Source organism: Podarcis liolepis (assembly GCF_965112155.1).
Source record: "Podarcis liolepis genome assembly, chromosome: 12".
Classification (NCBI taxonomy): Eukaryota; Metazoa; Chordata; class Lepidosauria; order Squamata; family Lacertidae; genus Podarcis; species Podarcis liolepis.
In genome coordinates, this window is record NC_139563.1 from 8,295,487 (window position 1) to 8,317,620 (window position 22,134).

Consider the following 22,134-nt stretch of genomic DNA (forward strand, 5'->3'; position numbering starts at 1 on the left):
GGTGTGTTTTCCAAATTAGGAGCAGATGTGAAAGGCACCAAAAATCTTTGGGACTTGAGTGGTGCGGAGTGGCCAGGATTAGACCTTCCCTCCCTTGCTGCAGTCCTAATGAACACCACTCCCTGCGGCTGCTGTTAACTAGGAGAGGGAAAACCCAAGGGATTTTCACGCAGCATCCCGCCTGGTTTGGCGTGTTCTGACATGCACAATATTTCCCCGTATCTTCCCAGGTGGAAAATCGGTAAGGGAGGCCGAGCTGTCTCCGAAGGAAGCTGACCCTCTATTAAAGGTAAAGGGACCCCTGACCATTAGGTCCAGTTGTGACCAACACTGGGGTTGCGGCGCTCATCTCGCTTTATTGGCTGAGGGAGCAGGCGTACAGCTTCCGGTTCACGTGGCCAGCATGACTAAGCCACTTCTGGCGAACCAGAGCAGCTCACGGAAACACTGTTTACCTTCCCACCAGAGTGGTACCTATTTATCTACTTGCACTTTGATGTGCTTTCGAACTGCTAGGTTGGCAGGAGCAGGGATAGAACAACGGGAGCTCACCTGCTGATCAGCAAGTCCTAGGGTCTGTGGTTTAACCCACAGCGCCACCCACGTCCCCAGACCCTCTATTATCATGATCTTTATTGATGAAATGTGCAAAAATCAGTGGCTTAAGGAGGGCGTTGTCAGAAGGGGGATGGAAAAGGGAGGAGGTCTGCTCAAACTTTCCGAAAACACGTCTTCCACTTACAAGACAATCGTGGCTTTCCTGCGGCCGCCTGCGCGCCACAAAATGCCGGCGATGGCCAGAGCGAGGCACTGGGTTCTGGTAGCCGCCAACACTTGGAGGCACTGCCTGCTTCGAGACAAAAAGAGATAGCAAGGCGTCACCAGCAGCAAACGTTGCAGGGGGAGAAATGAAATGGGCAATGAACAGGGAGGACCATTCTGCAGTGACCATAGGAAGCTGCCTTCTGCCGAGTCAGATCATTGGTCCCTGTAGTTCAATGCTGCCTACACTGGCTGGCAGCAGCGGCCCTGAAGGGCTTCCGATGGAGAACATTCCAGGCTCTACTTGGATCTGCTGGGGATTCCAATATTAAATTCCGATCCCCTCAGTTCACATGAAAACACACCAGCATTTTAGTGTGCATTTCTAATAATATAAACATTATTTTTTTTTTTGGTATTTCCTCCCACATTTTTCAAAGCAATTTTTGCCTCTTGTTCCTTATTTTCACAAATATGCATATTTTATCTGCACGCTTTCCCCTCCTAGTATATGCACTTTTGTTACGCATTGTAAAGGTAAAGGTAAAGGGACCCCTGACCATTAGGTCCAGTCGTGGCCGACTCTGGGGTTGCGGTGTTCATCTCGCTTTATTGCCCGAGGGAGCTGGCGTACAGCTTCCGGGTCATGTGGCCAGCATGACTAAGCCGCTTCTGGCGAACCAGAGCAGCGCACGGAAACACCATTTACCTTCCCGCTGGAGTGGTACCTATTTATCCACTTGCACTTTGACGTGCTTTCGAACTGCTAGGTTGGCAGGAGCAAGGACCGAGCAACGGGAGCTCACTCCGTCATGGGGATTTGAACCGCCGACCTTCTGATCGGCAAGTCCTAGGCTCTGTGGTGTAACCCACAGTGCCACCCGCGTCTCATGTTGCACATTGTACTTGGCTGCAAAACTGCGTTGCAAAATTCGGAGAGGTGCAAATTTCAAAAGATGGCCGTGTTTCAGTTTCCATATTGTTTTGGACTGTACATTAGGTCGGTTCCCATTTAACTGTGAACTGGATTCTGTTTCTCCCCCCTCCCTACCTGGGAGAGTAAGTTCCACTGAACACAGCAGGACTTCCTTCTGAGTAAACACGCAAAGGATTATGCTGTAGGAGAAATTGAAGTCTATACACCTCTTCCTTCCTCTACTCCACCAATAAGCTGTATCTGTTCAAACGTCGTCTTTTGAGCCACACTCTCATTGGAGACTGGACTAGGGGGGAACTAAGCAACCAATTCTCTCACATATCAGCCTTGCTGTTGCTCAAACATTGGTAGACACCATTCTGATTCATGCAGAATACTCTCTCTTTTTTAACATAATTTTTATTTTATTTTACAAGTATAAAATTAGAAAAATAACAGCATACCCACAATTAAGAGATTTCTCCAAAGCTCAGGACTTCCCACCATCCCTTCCATGGGCTCTGTTATTAAATCTTTTCTACTGCATCTTTTTCTATACAATCGCACCTTGCTTGTCGAATGGCATCCATTCCAGAAGTCCATTCGACTTCTGAAAACGTTCGAAAAGTAAGGCACAGCTTCCGATTGGCTGCAGGAGCTTCCTGAACTCAATCGGAATCTGTGCAAACCATGTCAGATGTTTGGCTTCCAAAGAACGTTCGCAAACAAGAATACTCACTTTGTGGCGTTCGGGAGCAAAAACGGACGAGTACCAAGGCGTTCAACAACCAAGGTACGACTGTGCTCCCTATTATTATTATTATTATTATTATTATTATTATTATTATTATTATTATAAACTTCATTATCTCCAGAATTCCCGTTACATTACAAGTGTTATTGCAACCCTGCTCATGTTTTCATCTGTTTGCAGTGCAGCTTTTTCAAACAGACAAAGCAAAACTTCACATTTAAATTGCACACAATTTGTATGTACCATATTTTTCGCTCTATAAGATGCACCAGACCACAAGACGCACCTAGTTTTTGGAGGAGGAAAACAAGAAAAAAAATATTCTGAATCTCAGAAGCCAGAACAGCAAGAGGGATCGCTGTGCAGCGAAAGCAGCAATCCCTCTTGCTGTTCTGGCTTCTGGGATAGCTGTGCAGCCTGCATTCGCTCCATAAGACGCACACACATTTCCCCTTACTTTTTAGGAGGGAAAAAGTGAGTCTTATAGAGCAAAAAATATGGTACTTTCTACACAAGGTGCACACTTGAAAAGAATTGCTAACGTACACACAATTTGACACATTCGGTTGCAAAATGCAAATTTTGCACGCATCTTTGGCACGCAATACGCCTTTGTATGCACTGAAACAAAATCTTGAGAGGTGCAAGAAACCGACAGGGGAGCCGGCTGTGTCATGATCTGAAAGCAACCTTTGGGCTGGCCGCACAAACTCCTCTTCCTTAATGCCCTTTCCATTTTAGATCTTTGGTTCAAAGAACGACACTCCCTTTTCAAAGGAGGCTGATTGATTTCTATGGGAGGCGGCCGGGCGAGCGAAGTGGCGGCTTGCAGAGCACGATGGCAGATGTCTGGAAATAGCTGATGGGTTTAGATCGGGAGGGAAAGGAAGTACTTAGCATAAAGGTTAAAAGCAGAGGGAAGACATTAGGAAAGGGCCGTTTCAGGCCAGATATTGGAAAACGACCCCGCCCTGGACAGCGAGTTCCGTAGGATGCAGAAGAATGTACTTTGGCTAGGGCAAAGGAGACCCCAAGGGGGACATTTTGTGGAACGGCTGAGAGGGGAAGAAAAACCAAAACAAATGAACATTATGATGATGATGGGCTGATGACTCCTGATTGTAACCCATAAGCTTAAGCGTGGGAGGCTTTAGGTTGTCCCTCACTGCCAGGGTTTCAACATACCACTCAGCCCCCAGAATTGAAAACAGAGGCGGAGAAATGCAGAAACTGAAAAAAAAATCAAAGTCTTCAACAGCTTTGGCCCTGTATACCTGAAGGAGCATCTCCACCCCCAGCGTTCTCCAAGGACCTTCTGGCTGTTCCCTCACTCCAAGATGTGAGGTTACAGGGAACCAGGCACAGGGCCTTCTCGGTAGTGGCGCCCGCTCTATGGAACACCCTCCCATCAGGTGGCAAAGAGATAAGCAATTATACGACTTTCTTTAGACATCTGAAGGCAGCCCTGCGTCAGGAAGTTTATATATGTTTGATGTTTCATTGTGGTTTTGTATATGTTGAAAGCCGCCCAGAGTGGCTAGGGCAATCCAGTCAGATGGGCGGGGTACAAATAATAAAAATATTATTATTCTTCATCCCAGGCTGATGACAGTTTGAGCTCATGATTTGGGACAGGAGTAGCGACCGGCAGAGAAGTGAGCCGTAGGACTTGCACCTGCTCCCACCTGCTAAATTTTGGATATTCGCCATGTTAACACCTGCCCAAGTGGGTCCCTATTGGATGCAATCCATCTGATGCAAGGTAGGCTAGTCTTTGCCAACCTGGTAGCCTCCAGTAAGCCCAGCCAACCCAGCTCAACTGCCCAACTGGTGCTTGGCCTGCAAGGCTATTGATCTGACCCCTGGCACTGTGTCCTCAAATGCTCCCAAGAAGCACCCAAAATAGCTGCGGGTGACATAAGATCTTGCTTCCTCTTTCCTCGCCCGTAAGTGACCAACACCAAGAAGTGCCCAGATTAGCTGTGAGTGATGTAAGGTTTCGCTTCGCCTTTATCTGCTTCCCTGCAAGTCACCAACACCCTTCCGAGGAGACATCCCACACTGTCCCAAAGGCAGAGGAAGAACGCCAAAGGACTCTCTTTCATGTCTGATGCTTTGATTTGATGTTTAGTCTTCTCAAATGGGGAGATCTTTTGAGCAGACCAGCAGTGGGAACACTGAGAAGACTTATCTCTCACAGAGAGGCCTGCTATTGTCTAAAATTCCAAATGGCGTCTTCATCTGAAATGCGGATGTTTCAGATTTAGAATGTGCGTGGAAGGGATTTTGATCTTATCCCCCTTTCGGTTTACTTCAGGGGGGTGAGTATTGGGACCACAGCACGCCAGGCACTCCTGTCTTCCACTGCCTCTTGCAGTTTAGTCAAACTCATGCTGGTAGCTTCGAGAACACTGTCCAACCATCTTGTCCTCTCTCGTCCCCTTCTCCTTGTGCCCTCCATCTTCCCCAGCATCAGGGTCTTTTCCAGGGAGTCTTCTCTTCTCTTGAGGTGGCCAAAGTATTGGAGCCTCAGCTTCAGGATCTGTCCTTCTAGTGAGCACTCAGGGCTGTTTTCCTTCAGAATGGATAGGTTTGATCTTCTTGCAGTCCATGGGACTCTCCAGAGTCTCCTCCAGCACCAGAATTCAAAGGCATCAATTCTTCGGCGATCAGCCTTCTTTATGGTCCAGCTCTCACTTCCATACATCACTACTGGGGAAACCGTAGCTTAGGTATTCATTATTTTAATCGGGAGGAGTTAGCAGTCAGCAGCAGTCAAACTTAGCTCATTGCAGCTTCTGGGAGCTCGTGGCCGAGAGTTGCAAACAGGCCTCTCAAATGGGGGCATTTGCAAGGGAATTTTGCAGAGGAATTTAAGGGGGAGGCAGAGAGTACTGTCTCACGGTGTACATAGGACCAAGAGACATGGTGGTGGGGAGCTGATGCAGTGACCTGCCAACACCTGTGCCATGTTTGTGCATGCAGAGGGTGTTTGTGCACTTGCGCACAGCGACACACTGCTTCTACAGAGGGTCCGTCTGGCTTCCTAGCCCTCCCCAAACGCACCCGGCCCGTCACGAACAACGTGTGTTTTGCAAGTGCAAAAAATACATGGGGCTTGACCCTGAAGGACGGTGTCCATTACCCTCTCAGTCAACACTGGCGCTGCAATTTGGACTTTATCTCCCTTTAATGAGGTCAAGACCAGGAAGACCCCTTTTCCCCTTCCAACAATAGAGGGGGATTTGCGTTCAGCTCAGGGTGGAAAACAGGCCGGCTCTCACCAGCGTCGACTCACCACGTATCGCTGTTCCTGCTGCTGTCTCCAAAGATAAGATGTCGCAGGAGGCAGGCTTGGACTACTGCCAGGACCCCGCACGGCCCACCCTAGACAGCGGCAAAAGGCAAGGGACGGACAAAAACAATGAGCGCTGTTTGAAGCTGGTGAGAAGCTTGCACAGGCTGCAACCCTCTTCAGCTCCACCTAGTCTCCTGCCTCTTGTTTCCCTTTGTTTTCTGTGTTTTTAACCGCTGTGGCCCAAATGTCGTGGACGTTGCAACCGGCTGAAAATTCTGCGCTTGTAATTAAAAGGTTGCGTCCCTGGATGTTTTCCCGGGGACGAAAACCTCAGAACAGTATGTGTGGGTGATGCCAAGATCTGGAGCATATGGTTGATTTGTTTAGTCGTCAAGGGGTGAAGGAGGGGTCTGATTTCTCTCAGTGGCCAGGTGGCCTGGGAGCAAACGGCTGGAGCAAAAGAGCTCAAATATCCCGGCCAGGAGGAGATTTGAACTCTGGTCTCCCCGTCTGTATCCTTCTAAGTCTTACTCTTAAAGGTAAAGGACCCCTGACCATTAGGTCCAGTCGTGGACGACTCTGGGGTTGCGGCGCTCATCTCGCTTTATTGGCCGAGAGAGCCGGCGTACAGCTTCTGGGTCATGTGGCCAGCATGACTAAGCCGCTTCTGGTGAACCAGAGCAGCACACGGAAACATCGTTTACCTTTCCGCCGGAGCGGTACCTATTTACCTACTTGCACTTTCACGTGCTTTCAAACTGCTAGGTGGGCAGGAGCTGGGACAGAGCAACAAGAGCTCACCCCGTTGTAGGGATTCGAACCGCCAACCTTCTGATCGGCAAGTCCTAGGCTCTGTGGTTTAACCCACAGTGCGACCCGCGTCCTAAGTCTTACTCTTAGGAGGTCGATAATGGGTCCTCAGACTTGAGCACATGGGGCACTCATACGATGTCCTCTTCCTTAAGGCAGCCAACTGGGCAATGTTTGGAGGGTTCAGACTGGGAGACCAGGGTTCGAATCTCCACCTGGCCAGTGCGCTCACTGGGTGATCTTGGGCCCATCACTATCTCTCAGCCTAACCCACCTCACAAGGCTGTTGTGGGGGTTAAATAAGGAGAAGGGAGAACCATATATGCCCCCTCAAGCCCCTCGGAGGAAAAGGTGGGGCATAAATGCAATAATCAAATAATAAACATATAAACAAACAAACAGGCTGTGGAGATGCAAAAGCATATGTCTGGAGATCACACAATTAAAAAAAATATTCATTGCTTTCACGAGGAAATGTTTATAAATGGTTTTTTTTAGGACGTTTTTTTTAGGACGTGTTAGGCTTGGCTGGCCAAAGAGCGAAAAACTATTTCGTTTCATAAGTGATCGCCACTATCCTAAATGGAACAGAGGTGGCAAATCTCTGCCCCACTCCAGGTACTGCTGGACCCCCAACTACCACCAGCCCCAGCCAGAATGGCCAGCAGCCAGGAATCATGGGAGCTGAGGTCTAGAAATACACGGAGCACGATTCTGCTCTGTGCATGAATATTTGGAGGGGAATGACTGAACAGAACTTTCTGTGTCCTGGAGTCGCAGGTGATCTGCTCTTGTCCCAGAAGTGGGATCGGTGCATCAGGAATTCTGCGCATGCACTGTTTGCCACAGCTTCCGGTTCCTTCAGCTGTTTTGCTCATCCCGGGCCCCAACTCTATGACAAAGGCGGCACGAGTGTGCATTGCTGCCAAAGAGCAAAGACAGTCTTTCGTGAGGTCACCAGTACAGCCTCATCAAGATGTGTGGTGATTTACGCACAAGCACATTTGACTGAGCCTAGGGTTCCGTCCAGATGAAAGTCACCTTGCACACTATTACACTAGAGCCATTTCAACGGGACTGGCCTAGGACAGTGCCCACCTCCTTCCCCCCATAAATTGTGCCCCCAGTGGCTTCGAAATCCTGCCTCCAGACTTTACCTTTTTCTGCACAATGCCATACTTCAGCTGAGGGTTCTCGTTAAACATAAAGCTCTGTATTTGCCATTCCTCACTGAAGCAGCCGAGGCTGGAGCCAAACAAAAGGATCTTCAGGTCCTTGATTTAAATGAGGAGGGGAAAACATGAGATTAAGAATTTTAAAAAAGGGAAGGACAGACCTCCTGTTCTTTTTGAAATCTAATTCTTCACTCTGGGGGGGGGGGGTGCACAAAAACTCCCAACAAATAAGAAGTTTTCAGGGACGGCCCAAGGGCGCATGCGTGATCCAGACAGTTAGGATTGCAGCCAGCCACACCCTATTTCAGGGAACTCCATTCCATTCTCTCTCCCCCAGTCAGCATTCTGAGCCCCCTGATTCCTGCAGGGATTTCCAAGCAGGAAGGAGAAACCCAGTGGCACGCTGCCCAAGCCTGTCTCGCCACACTCGTAAATTTAATAAAAATAAATGGCGTATACAGTTGTCCTGATTAACCCGAGGAGTCGTTTTTTCCTTCCCTCGCAATGTTCCTTCAGCATAAATGGCTCTGTGTGTGTGTCTCACTGCAACAGAATGAGGCTTTTTGGCTGCAGACCCACTTGGGACTCAACCAGTCTTCCATTATCTTCGGGAAGGCTGTGCCAAGCCTAATTGTTAAAAGAAAATGGAACCCACTGCAGCTCGGGGGGGGGGGGAGATAATTAATTTGAAAGGTTGAAAAGCATATTTTTTTCAGGGTATTTGTGGGCCTTGCTATCAAAATATTACAGCGTGGAGCACTCCTGCTCAGGATGGGTTCCACCAGTTTGGCTACAACATTGGCTCCCAGTATGTTTCTGAGCACAATTCAAAGTGTTGGTGCTGACCTTGAAAGCCCTAAACGGCCTCAGCCCAGTAAGTGGTAACTCGGGTTAAGAACTTAATTCATTCCGGAGGTCCGTTCTTAACCTGAAACTGTTCTTAACCTGAAGCACCGCTTTAGCTAATGGGGCCTCCCGCTGCCGCCGCTGCGCGATTTTTGTTATCATCCTGAAGCAAAGTTCTTAACCCGAGGTACTATTTCTGGGTTAGCGGAGTCTGTAACCTGAAGCGTCTATAACCAGAAGCGTCTGTAACCCGAGGTATCACTGTATACCTGAAGGAGCGCCTCCACCCCCATTGTTCTGCCCAGACACTGAGGTCCAGCTAGAGGGCCTTCTGGCGGTTCCCTTACTGTAAGAAGTGAGGTTACAGGGAACCAGGCAGAGGGCCTTCTCGGTAGTGGAACCCACCCTGTGGAACTCCCTCCCACCAGATGTCAAAGAAATAAACAACCACCTGCCATTTAGAAGACACCTGAAGGCAGCCCTGTTTAGGGAAGTTTAAATGACTGATGCTTTAATGTATATTTAATCTTTTGTTGGAAGCTGCCCAGAGTGGCTGAGAAAACCCAGCCAGATGGACGGGGTATAAATATTTTGTTGTTGTTGTTGTTGTTGTTGCCAGATGGACAGGGTATAAATATTATGTTGTTGTTGTGGTTAAAATATGGTATTAAAATCAGCTTAAAACACTTTGCAGTCAAAGAGAATAGGTGAATCTTGAAGGGCAGGGTAAATGAAGAAGGCTAAGTGAAAGAGATGCATCTTCAGTGTAAGACAGAATTTGTGCAATGAAGGTCAAAATAAAAAAATTTCTTCCAGTAGCACCTTAAAGACCAACTAAGTTAGTTCTTGGTATAAGCTTTCGTGTGCATGCACACTTCTTCAGATACACTGAAACAGAAGTTGCCAGATCCTTCTATATAGTGAGAAGGTGGGGAGGGGTATTACTCAGAAGGGTGGTGGGAAAGGGAGATTGGCAGATAGCTGAGATGAGCCTGCTGACGACTCTTAACGACTGTAATAGGTCTTACAGGAAAAGCCATTTCTCACCTTCTCACCCCTTGCCTTTTCCTGTAAGACCTATTACAGTCGTTAAGAGTCGTCAACAGGCTCATCTCAGCTATCTGCCAATCTCCCATTCCCACCACCCTTCTGAGTAATACCCCTCCCCACCCTCTCACTATATAGAAGGATCTGGCAACTTCTGTTTCAGTGTATCTGAAGAAGTGTGCATGCACACGAAAGCTCATACCAAGAACTAACTTAGTTGGTCTTTAAGGTGCTACAGGAAGGAATTTTTTTATTTTGACTATGGCAGACCAACACGGCTACCTATCTGTAACTGCAATGAAGGTGACAGCCAACTTCTGAAGAACCTCTCTCCAAAGAGCTGGGCCTGAGACCTCCTAAATGTTGACCACACTGGGCTAGATATGAGGGTGCTGGTCTGCTTCCATGTACAGCAAGAGTCATTCGGCCTTTCCAACAGAATGTTCTGCATTGGCCACATCAATGTGTTTCTTACCCTTGCAAGATAGTAGTCAATGGGCTTTGACGTTACTTGGACAGCAGACAGAGCAGAAGAGTCGGGGGTCATGTAGACATCCTCCAAATTTTCTTCGTCCTCGACATCAACTGCGGAGGGCAAAGGAAAGGCTGTTTAATACCCAGAACACATACTCAGAAACATGCAACCCCAAAACATTAGCTTTTGTGGCTTTGGCAAGTGAAGGCGCCCTCCGTTCTCTTCCAGTCTTTAAATATGTGTTCCGTCTACATATCTGTCACGGCTGAAGAAGAAGAGTTTGGACTTGATATCCCACTTTATCACTACCTGAAGGAGTCTCAAAGCAGCTAACAATCTCCTTTCCCTTCCTCCCCCACAACCAACACTTTGTGAGGTGAGTGAGGCTGAGAGACTTCAGAGAAGTGTGACTAGCCTACATGTGGAGGAGCGGAGGAGCGAACCCAGTTCACCAGATTACGAGTCCACCCCTCTTAACCACTACACCATGCTGGCTGACACACACAAGCATCACCCTCCAGGAATACTGATTTGACACGTACATAAAGTTCTGCTATAAAGAATCTGGATTTTCATTACGAGAGCTTGGGGTCATAGCAGGCAGCTCGATGAAGACCCAGTGCGCAGAGGCTTTAAGATGCTACTGGAAGGAATTTTTTTATTTTGTTTTGACTATGGCAGACCAACACGGCTACCTACCTGTAAATGAAACATATGTTGTAGATATTTTCCCACATTTATTATGCTATTTTTGTGGCATACAAATAACATGAGAAAACGTGCTACACTTATTTGTATAACGTTATTCTTGTTTATAAAGCCCAATAAAATAAATCAATAAAATTTTCTATCGGCCTCCAGAAATGTTGTTGTCGTTTAGTCGTGTCCGACTCTTCGTGACCCCATGGACCAGAGCACGCCAGGCACTTCTGTCTTCCACGGCCTCCCGCAGTTTGGTCAAACCTCCAGAAATAGTGATGGATAAACATGTAAAATCTCTACCCTCGAAATAAGTGAGCTAGTTGAGAACGGAATAAGACATACCTAGTTCCAGAGCGTCTTCGTTCAAGCTGTCTCTGCTGGGAGAGGACACAGGCATCTTTCTGGACAGAAACAAATTAAGCACACAGATGACCAAACAAGAGGCAATTTATCAGAAAGGCTGCTGTATAAACAGAGATGAACAACAACATTTCAGCAAGGAGAGCAGTTTTTCATCCGCATTCTGTGCTCAGAAGGATGGGGGCGAAGGGGGCATCAAGTCCCCCACCCCCCTCAACAAAATTCAGGGACTGTCAATCTCAGTTCTCAGTTTCCCGATCTTAAATTCGGACCTCCACAGCAAATTTGCCATTTCTTCTTTAATGCTTGCAGAGATTCGCCAGCACTTCTAATTTCTCCCAATAAACCCATTCTGGTCTGCAGTTCCAACCAACGTACAGTGGTACCTCGGGTTAAGAACTTAATTCATTTTGGAGGTCCATTTTTAATCTGAAACTGTTCTTAACCTGAGGTACCACTTTAGCTAATGGGGCCTCCCTCTGCCACCGCACCACCGGAGCACGATTTCTGTTCTCATCCTGAAGCAAAGTTCTTAACCCGAGGTACTATTTCTGGGTTAGCAGAGTCTGTAACCTGAAGCGTCTGTAACCTGAAGTGTCTGTAACCCGAGGTACCACTGTACACGTCTTAGCAAGCAGTCTCCCCTAATGGAATGCATTTTTGTAAGGTATTTCACTATCACATAAGTTTTCATTCCCTGAATATGTGCATTTTTGTAACTTGGTTGAAAAACTGTGTCACAAAAAATCAAGTAAGTGAGAATTCCAAAAGATAGCTGCGATTTTGTTTGCAAAGTGTGTATTGGGTAGCTTCTCACTGAAATGCAAACAAAATGAAATCCCCCTGTTCCTATTGGGGAGGGGGAGTACAATTTTTAGGCGGGGGAGAATACCCTGCTGCCATGTTTTCTCTGAAAAGCCCTTGCAGGCTATTCTATATGATGTAGCAACACTCATATAGTTTCAATATCTGCCATTTTGGGATGCAGGAAATGGTTGCTACTGGCCTCCAGCGATGGACAGGAGTCCTGATGCTACTGCAAATCCCGTCCCTACAGGGGAAAGTCAAAATTGCCCTTTCATTTTAGTATCTGCTAATAGATTAGTGAAATGGAAGCGTGGGTGCAATTTTAGCCAGGGCCTTCGAAAAAGCCAACAACTTCTTGACGACATGTTGTGCGTTGAAAGAAAACAATGTGAAAATGATGTACCGGTGGTATTTAACCCAAACTACATTGGCAAAGGGACGCGGGTGGCGCCGTAGGTTAAACCACAGAGCCTAGGACTTGCCGATCAGAAGGATGGCGGTTCGAATCCCTGCGACGGGGTGAGCTCCCATTGCTCGGTCCCTGCTCCTGCCAACCTAGCAGTTCAAAAGCATGTCAAAGTGCAAGTAGGTAAATAGGTACCACTCCGGCGGGAAGGTAAACGGCATTTCCGTGTGCTGCTCTGGTTCGCCAGAAGCGGCTTAGTCATGCTGGCCACATGACCCAGAAGCTGTACGCCGGCTCCCTTGGCCAATAAAGCGAGATGAGCGCCGCAACCCCAGAGTCGTCCGCGACTGGACCTAATGGTCAGGGGTCCCTTTACTGTTACCTTTACCTTGGCAAAAATGTATAGGACAAGTACAAATACCACTGGAAATGTAAAGAAAAAGAAGGTACCTTTTATCATAAGTGGGGGACTTGTAAGGTAATAAAAGCTTTCTGGGAGATGATATATAATGAAATGAAAAAAATATGCTTAGAATAACCTTTGTTAAGAAATCAGAAGCTTTTCTATTAGAAATTATAGATACCGATATCCGAAAGGACAACAGCCGCTCGGATGCTACTAGCCCAGAGATGGAAGGAAGACAAAGTCCGTACCAGAGAGGAATGGCAAACCATGTTGATGGGACTACGCCAAAATGGCAAAACTGACCGGAAAACTCAGAAACCAAGAGGACAAAAACTTTATAAAAGAATGGGGGAAATACGTTATTTAGGAGACCACTGTAAGCAGATGGAAACATTAGCAGGATTTTGATTTCACTGGTAGTGTGACAATCACCATGGATAATATGGTTTGATATAAAAATTGGAGTATGGAAGAAGATGCAGCAGTAAATGTTTAAAATGGGACCCCATGGAGAGGGTGGGGGAGGGGAGTCCTGAGATTATGAGGAATCTCTTTATATGGATACACAGTGGTACCTCAGTTTACGAACTTAATCCATTCTGGAAGCCCATTCTTAAACTGAAGTGTGCTTTCCCTAAGTGTGCTTTCCCTAATGAGGCCTCCCACCACCAGTGCCCTTCCACCGTTCGGATTCTGTTCTCAGACCGAGGTAAAGTTCTCAAACTGGGACACTATTTCCGGTTTTGCGCAATTCATAAACCAAATCGTTCTTAAACAGGGCTGTTCTTAAACCGAGGTACCACTGTACTTTTTGATTCTTTGTTTATAATTTTGTATTTCTAAAACCAGTAAAAATGATTTTTTTAAAAAAACCCAAACTTCTTGTCACAGAGGACTTTTTAATTCTTATTTTGACTATTATTGCATGGTACATCCCTCCCTCGTTTTGCACATTGCGTTGTCTTCCCATCGGGCTGTTAAACCTACTTGGATCTGCTCCAGTTTGGTAACTGAAATTGGACCCTATTCCTGGCATCTCTTTGTCTCCACAGAGTGAGGGAACCGTTTCCACACCCAGATGGGAGGAGAGACGGAGGTTGTTATCCAGGATATGGGATCCCACACATTCCCAGCTCAACAATGTCATCGCATCAGCGATTGCCGACTTGCAACATCCTTCCCATTCATACGTTTCCCCTCCTGGCTCTTTAGCAGGAGATGAGCAAAGCAGGGAACTCCCTTCGTGACATTCAGGATCTTCGTAGCAGAATATGGGGGGCTTTTTCTGGTGGGGCGGGGGTGTCTCCTGGACCTCTGACTACTGGACCCCTTCTGCAACTTAAGAACATAAAGCTAGCGCTTGTTCTCACCCTGGAAAGCTATAAGGAATTGATTCAACAACGTGACTCAGTCAGGAGAACTGAAGCATGCGTACACACTGGAGTAGAAAATGAATCACCAGCGCTAGGGCTGAGTCAAGGCAAAAAAAGAAAACCCCACCCAGCGAAAGTCTGTGTTTTAAAAGACCAGTCATGGGATTGAATCAAATGGGTTGCAAATCAATAAAATTACATTGTAGTGGGGTATGGTAACCTTTGGGACGCGGGTGCCGCTGTGGGTTAAACCACAGAGCCTAGGACTTGCCGATCAGAAGGTCGGCGGTTCGAATCCCTGCGAAGGGGTGAGCTCCCGTTGCTCAGTTCCTGCTCCTGCCAACCCAACAGTTCAAAAGCACGTCAAAGTGCAAGTAGATAAATAGGTACCACTCCAGCGGGAAGGTAAAAGGCGTTTCCGTGCGCTGTTCTGGTTCGCCAGAAGCGGCTTAGTCTTGCTGGCCACATGACCCGGAAGCTGTACGCCGGCTCCCTCGGCCAATAAAGCGAGATGGGCGCTGCAACCCCAGAGTCGGCCACGACTGGACCTAATGGTCAGGGGTCCCTTTACCTTTATGGTAACCTTTGGCAAGGATATCTAAAAGGTAAAGGACCCCTGGATGGTTAAGTCCAGCCAAGGGCGACTATGGGGTTGCGGAGCTCTTATTCCTTTCCTGATGGGTCCATTCAGGACTGACCACGACTCAATAGGGTCAGATTCCACATAGGGATTTTATACAGTTCATAGTGCAAATATTCCCCATCTTGTAATGTTCAATTATATTACAAGATGAGCACGGTTTTCCTGAAGTTCTTCAACACAAAATGCAGAGCAAGCTTGTGCATGTGCGCCATCCGCAGGGTGTCTTGGGAAATGTAGTCTCTCAAGGTACCTGAGAGTGACCTTGGGCCAGTCGCTGCCTCTCAGCCTAGCCTACCTCGCAGGATTATTGTGGAGATCAATTAGGAAGGAGAGTACCTAATGAGCTCCTTGGAGAAAAGGGTGAAGCATGAATGCAAGAAACAGACAAATAAATAAGTGTGCACCAGGGTAAGGTAAAGGTAAAGGTACCCCTGCCCATACGGGCCAGTCGTGTCCGACTCTAGGGTTGTGCGCTCATCTCACTCTATAGGCCGGGAGCCAGCGCTGTCCGGAGACATGTCCGGGTCACGTGGCCAGCGTGACGAAGCTGCTCTGGCGAGCCAGCACCAGAGCAGCACACGGAAACGCTGTTTACCTTCCCGCTATAAAGCGGTGCTTTCGTAAGCACTTAAGGATGCTTTTGAACTGCTAGGTGGGCAGGAGCTGGGACCGAGAGACGGGAGCTCACCCCGCCACGGGGATTCGAACTGCCGACCATACAATCAGCAAGTCCTAGGCACTGAGGTTTTACCCACAGCGCCACCCGCGTCCCTTGTGCACCAGGGTACAGCAACACAACTCTGGCATCTGCACACTGCCTCCCAGTCAACACAATGCAAAAACCACAATCCCAAAAGTTGAAACAAGAGGGTTTCTGGGGCTGGGAAAGACTCGCAAGGACTTTACCACTGTTTCCCCTTCAGCTGATGATCTCGCAATCGCAGCTATTGTATACATAGCACGCATGGGTTGGTGGAGCAGGAAAATGCACGGTTCCCGCATGTTGTAAGAAGGAAGCAATCCATCACATTAGGAAAAGGGGGCAGGAAGAAAATAGGCCTCCCCATAAGGAAGCCATACGGTGCTCTCTCCAGATTGACAGGCCTCCCCCTTTTGATCTCCGCGCATTGCGGGCCCGGTGTTTACACGAAGAGCAACGCTGCTGGGGAAAGTCCCTCTCTTGATACAATAAGGCCCTCTTCCTCTACAGCTTCCTATTTACAGTATAGAACAAATACACAAAGGGTTTTTTAAATAAGCAATGGTCACCAGCCACTTCAAAACAACCAACTCTCCTTGCAGGAGAAATCAGGCTGCAGCATTGGGCTGGCTTGCATGATGGGTTTTCCACGGCATGGTGGTAGCTTTAGAAATAAATCTAGAGCCTCAAAAGAACTCTTCTAGGCTTATAAGAGACAGCACCTTGCCGACAAAGGTCCGTATAGTTCAAGCTATGGTTTTCCCAGTAGTGATGTATGGAAGCGAGAGCTGGACCATAAAGAAGGCTGATCGCCGAAGAATGGATGCTTTTGAATTATGGTGCTGGAGGAGACTCTTGAGAGTCCCATGGACTGCAAGAAGATCAAACCTCTCCATTCTGAAGGAAATCGGCCCTGAGTGCTCACTGGAAGGACAGATCCTGAAGCTGAGGCTCCAAGACTTTGGCCACCTCATGAGAAGAGAAGACTCCCTGGAAAAGACCCTGATGTTGGGAAAGATGGAGGGCACAAGGAGAAGGGGACGACAGAGGGCGAGATGGTTGGACAGTGATCTCGAAGCTACCAGCATGAGTTTGACCAAACTGCGGGAGGCAGTGGAAGACAGGAGTGCCTGGCATGCTCTGGTCCAGGGGGTCACAAAGAGTCGGACACGACTAAGCGACAACAAGGCTTATAAGAACAGAAAGAGAGTTTGTAGGATAAGTCCAGTGGCCCATTTGAGCCAGCGTCCTGCTCTCACAGAGGCTGAACCTATTATTATTATTATTATTATTATTATTATTATTATTATTATTATTATTAATATTTATACCCAGCCACACTGGGCACTCCCAACAGATAAATAAAAAGAATAAAACATCAAACATTAAAAACTTCCCTAAACAGGGCTGCCTTCAGATGTCTCCCAGATCTGACGGGAGGGCGTTTCACAGGGCGGGCGCCACCACCGAGAAGGCCCTCTGCCTGGTTCCCTGTAACCTCACTTCTCACAGAGAGGAAACCGCCAGAAGATACTTGTGGGAAACCCGCAAGCAGGATTCGAGCAATAGAGGCCTGTCACTCAGAAGCATCGCTGCTTCCAACCGTGGAGGGCAGAGGATAGCCATCAGTAGTCCTCTCTTCCATGAATTTATTGCTTCTCGGTCTCTTTTAAAGCCATAATAATAATAATAATAATAATAATAATAATAATAATAATAAAAAAATTTATTTATACCCCGCCCTCCCTGGCCAGAGCAGGGCTCAGGGCGGCTAACACCAGTAAAATTACAGTAAAAACATAATAGGAAAAGAAAAACCAATTTAAAATACAGGTTCAAATGCAATTTAAAATGCAGCCTCGTTTTAAAAGTAGCCCATAGATCAAAAACATAAGGGGAGGGAAACATAAGGGTCAGACTGAGTCCAAGCCAAAGGCCAGGCGGAACAGCTCTGTCTTGCAGGTCCTGCGGAAAGATGTCAAGTCCCACACGGCCCTAGTCTCTTGTGACAGAGAGTTCCACCAAGTCGGGGCCAGTACTGAAAAGGTTGGTGACCGTGACTGTCTCCTGTGGCAAGGAGTTCCACAGTTTAAATGAAAGATCTATTTCCCCATGCGAGCCCAAGACGGTGCCCAAACATTATCCTGGGCTCCCTTTGCTCGGTAGCCAGCTTGTGGCTGGATGCACTCAGTGGTACTAGGCAAGGCGTTCCCTTTCTGTCTCTCGCTATCCAGAGGCAAAGTTGGCAGGGGCGAGGCGTTCCGTCTCTGAAGGAAGGTGCCAGCTGTCATTCCCTTCTGCCATTTCCTGCCAGGGCTCCAAAGGCAGCGGTGACGTCAAGCTGGGGAATAAGGGGCACAGGAAACGAAGAGCTGCCCTTTGCATGACGCCAGCCTGGGAGTCAGAGAGAACGGGAAGAAGACTCAGACTCGTAAGCTGGGCCCAGAGACAAAAGGCCCTTTCCTCCCCCAAAAAAGACAACCACACAGGACTTCCTTCCAAAATTCGGTACCAACTCCACCAATTCCCGGTTTCTGACTCAGAGCCAACACCCACCTAGTCCAGCTCTGGAATAATATATGCATATATATATTTACAGCTGTAAAGTTAGTAAGATGTACCAATCAATGAAAAGATAACCTTTAAAAACCCATTTTATTCTCTTGTTAATTATGCTGTGCATTTTATATCTGACTTCACTTAGCAATGGTTGTTTGTTTTTTGAAATGTTTAAGGGGTTTTTTTGTTAACTTTGTGTTAAATACATATTCTGCAGTTGACCTCCTTTGTAATGTTTTCTTTTGAAATCTTTAAGATAATATTTTACATTTTCTGTTAATTATGTTGCTTTGACTGTATGTTCTATATCTGACTTTCTTCAGAAATGTTGGGTTCTGGATTGTTTTACTGATGTTTCAATATGATGTAAACCACCTTGAGATTTTCCTTAAAAATATAAAGCGGTATAGAAATGAAATAAATAAACAACAACAACAACAACAACAACAACTGTAACTGAGCAAAGCACAGAGGTTGTTTGCAAGGTTTTCTAAATTGCTCAGGACCGCAATACCTCAATGACTGTCTCTCTCCATATGAACCTACCTGGACCCTGAGATCATCCTGTGAGGTCCTTCTTCATGTTCCTCCTCCTCAAAAGGTCTAGAGGGCAGCAACATGAAAACGGGGCCTTCTCTGCAGTGGCTCCCTGTCTATGGAATGCACTGATCTATTAATATGTAGCATTTATAAACCACCTTTAAACTATTTATGCCGCACCAAATTGCACATCCCTCGCAGCTGCCTGATGCTTCATGACCCTTTTTCCATCCCAGAATGAATTGAACAGAGCACAGAGTCGCTCAAAAACAGACTGGATTTTTTCTTCTTCTTCGAAACACACACAGATACAAGGTGAATCTTGGAGCCTATTCACATTCCTATCCTGTACATGAAAAAACAACAACCCAGCATACTGCCAATAAATTTACCTGCCAGGTTAGGATGACCAGAGGCAAGATGCCCTTTATCCTTCTACAACACCTGGCATCCATATGAGAAATGACAATCAATCTATCGAGACAACCTGCACAGAAACATCTGGAGGAACCTATTGGATTACAGTCTTTAATACGCATCACAAACCGGTTTTCTAAGTAACTTGAAGCTGCTGCTATGCCTTTTTCCAAGAAATGTCAGACTAGCTGCTGCTATTGTTGTTGTTTATTGTATTTTAAATTATGCTTATTACATGTGAAAAAGCAATAAAATGCATTAAAAGAAAAGGCTGCGTCGTCTGCCACGAGACCAGAGGCCAGGGAAATCTAATGGATATCAGGCTTCCCTTGACAGGGCCGTCTTTAGCACATGCGTCACCGGGGTGCAAAGATCTGCCCATCGTCCCCAAATTTAGTTAATTTATTGGCATTGTAGGGGAGGATGTTAACAGACAGGACTGTAAGTTGTTTTTATATGCAGTAACGGCAGCAAGAATAGTATTGGCACAAAAATGGAAGCAAGAAGAATTACCGACGAAAGAACAATGGCAAATGAAATTAATGGACTATGCAGAATTAGATAAATTAACAGGAAGGATTTGAAACCTGCTGGACCAGAGATCCTTAGAAGACTGGAGTAAATATTTGAACTATTTGAAAAGCAACTGTAATAAGCAGATTATGCTAGCAGGACTACAAGAAGTTCTGTAAGGAGGATTATATGAAATATTGCAAGGAAGACTGTGAAGAGAATTAGTAGTTAATGATAATTAAAAGTAACAGAGAAATTAAGAAATGCAGAATAAGTGATAAAGAACGGAAAATCTTCAGAGGTTGTTGATGGAAGTCTAAAATATTGTATAAGATAAGTTATGTTAAATGACTGTTGGAAATGATATGTTAAAAAATTAATAAAAATGTATGTGTGTGTGTGTGTGTGTCTAACTAAATATATAACTAAAATAATTTAGTTATAAATATATAACTAAATATATAACTAAAATAATTTAGTTAATTTCACGTGCACAGCACCACTGAGAACGTTGAGTCTGACAAGCGCCGCTGTTGTGAATGACAAGCGCCGCGTCTTTTGTAAATAAGTGCACAAAGTTGAAAGTCCTTTAGTGAACAAGTAGGTATACATTTCAGTAATACCTAGGTATGTATGTATTTTGTTTTTCCAGCTTGATCAAAATTATTTATTATTCCGTAACACGTACATAGTTAAGAGCTTAGGCGGCTTCAGCGGCGGGAACCTGGCACCCCCCAGAATTCAGCGCCCGGGTGCCCCACACCCCTTGCACCCCCAGGTAAAGACGGCCCTGTCCCTTGATGAAAGAAGTGAGACAAGTCACTCTGGTGCGGAAGGTGGCAATTGCAGTTTCTATCCTCTAACTGTGACAGAACTGTATGGCTAACCAGAATAAGCAGCAGTTGGATGTGCCCCCCCCCCCCCCAAATCTAGAGCGTAAGGACTGGGCTGGTTCCACAGCCAGCCAAATGTTCCATATAATACACAGGAGCAGCATTGACAGAGCAAACGGCAAGGCTTGGGTAGAGTTTTATGGTGAGGGAAGAACTAAGCCGCGGTTTAGATAATATTAGATAAACACTTTTTCCATCCCCAGAGCCTGTCCGTCTTCCCCAGCGGCTCAACACTCAGAGGGGTGTCATAGGTTAAGTGCCGTCTCAAAAACTTTTTACAGCCTCTGCTACTGGTGGGTTAACTTGTTAGAACTGCTATGTGTGGCGGCTTGGGAAAACGGGCTGCAAAGAAAACGAGACGAAAATCTGCAAAAAACCAAACAGGATTTTGCTTTACAGGCTGGGATAGCAGGGATGAAGCAAAGCGTTAGAGAAGAATCGGGGGAAATGGGTTTGCTGATCTCACGAGCCTGCACTAAACTTGGACCAGCCTCGCCAAAGATAATGGTATTTACGAACGCCAGATTTCCTCCACAAAATGTTGCAGGGAAGGAAGAGCAGTGACTGTACTCTGAATGTATCAGGTCCAAAGGGAGAAGAGCAATTATCCCCCCCTCCAATCTTCATCAGATTTGCAGATGACTCCAAGCTGGGAGGGGTAGCTAATGCACCAAAGACAGAATAGCAGGATTCAAGATGACCTTAAGAGATTGGAGAACTGGGCCCAAGATAACAAAATGAGTTTCAATAGGGACAAATGTAAGGTTCTGCACTTAGGCAGGAAGAACCAGATGCACAAATATAGGGTGGGGACACCTGGCTTGCTAGCAGTGCATGTGAAAAGGATCTAGGGGCCTTAGTAAACCAAAAGCTTCACGTGCCCCCTACCAACTTTACAGTTTTATATTCTATAAGTTAACAGTGTGATGCAGCAGCAAAAAACGTGAATGCTCTTCAACAGAAGTACTGTACAGTGTCCAGGTCAATAGAAGTAATGTTGTTGTTTAGTCGTTTAGTCGTGTCCGCCTCTTCGTGACCCCCTGGACCAGAGCACACCAGGCACCATAATTCAAAAGCATCAATTCTTTGGCGATCAGCCTTCTTTGTGGTCCAGCTCTCACTTCTCAGTAATAGTACTGCTCTATTCTGCCTCGTTCAGAACACACCTGGGAAACTGTGTCCATTTCTGGGCACTACAATTTAAGAAGGATGTTGACAAGCTGGTAACCCGAGTAGCGAGGTCCAGGTCCGGTCCCAAATCCAGGGGTTCCGCAAGGAGTCAGTCCGACAGGCCAAGGCAGGACACGAGGCAGAAAACCAGGCAAGGTCAGGCATAGAATCACAGGCAGGTTCTTGCAAACAGCAATGTTGCTCCCGCAACCTGGGGCAGGGTCCGACAGCCTTTTATCTTTGTCGGGGTAGCGGCTGCTCCTGATCCCCTGGTGACTCACCTCCCTGTTTCACCCAAAGGAGAGCATGTCTCCTGCAAGGACTCAGGTCTCTCAGACCTCAGTCTCTGCAGCTCGGGAGATGTCAGTGGGTTACTAGACCCAGAGGCCGCCTCAGCGTCCCCTGACCCAACCGGTAGTGGAGCAGCTGTAAGTGATGGCCCAGCTGAAGGCAACCAGGTCATCCCCGCATCTGGAGCCAGGGCAGGCTCAGGCCCCTGACTCGGCCCAGCTGGTGTTTGTTGAAGGGGAACCTGTGCAGACTGGGGCTCTTCAGGATCAGG

At 46.8% G+C, this 22,134-nt stretch overlaps 1 protein-coding gene across 2 annotated transcripts in view; it reads right to left on the minus strand.

The window, feature by feature from the left end:
• The window catches only part of MINDY4 (MINDY lysine 48 deubiquitinase 4), an 89,743-nt gene that overhangs the window by 50,947 nt on the left and 16,662 nt on the right, over positions 1-22,134 (minus strand). For both annotated transcript variants that reach the window (XM_083466837.1, XM_083466838.1), the window contains exons 6-10: positions 11,128-11,186; positions 10,084-10,193; positions 7,698-7,814; positions 5,731-5,819; positions 743-847 (exon numbers count right to left, since the gene is read on the minus strand). In XM_083466837.1, coding sequence (XP_083322963.1) covers positions 743-847; positions 5,731-5,819; positions 7,698-7,814; positions 10,084-10,193; positions 11,128-11,186 — 480 coding nt within the window. The remainder of the gene's footprint in view (positions 1-742; positions 848-5,730; positions 5,820-7,697; positions 7,815-10,083; positions 10,194-11,127; positions 11,187-22,134) is intronic.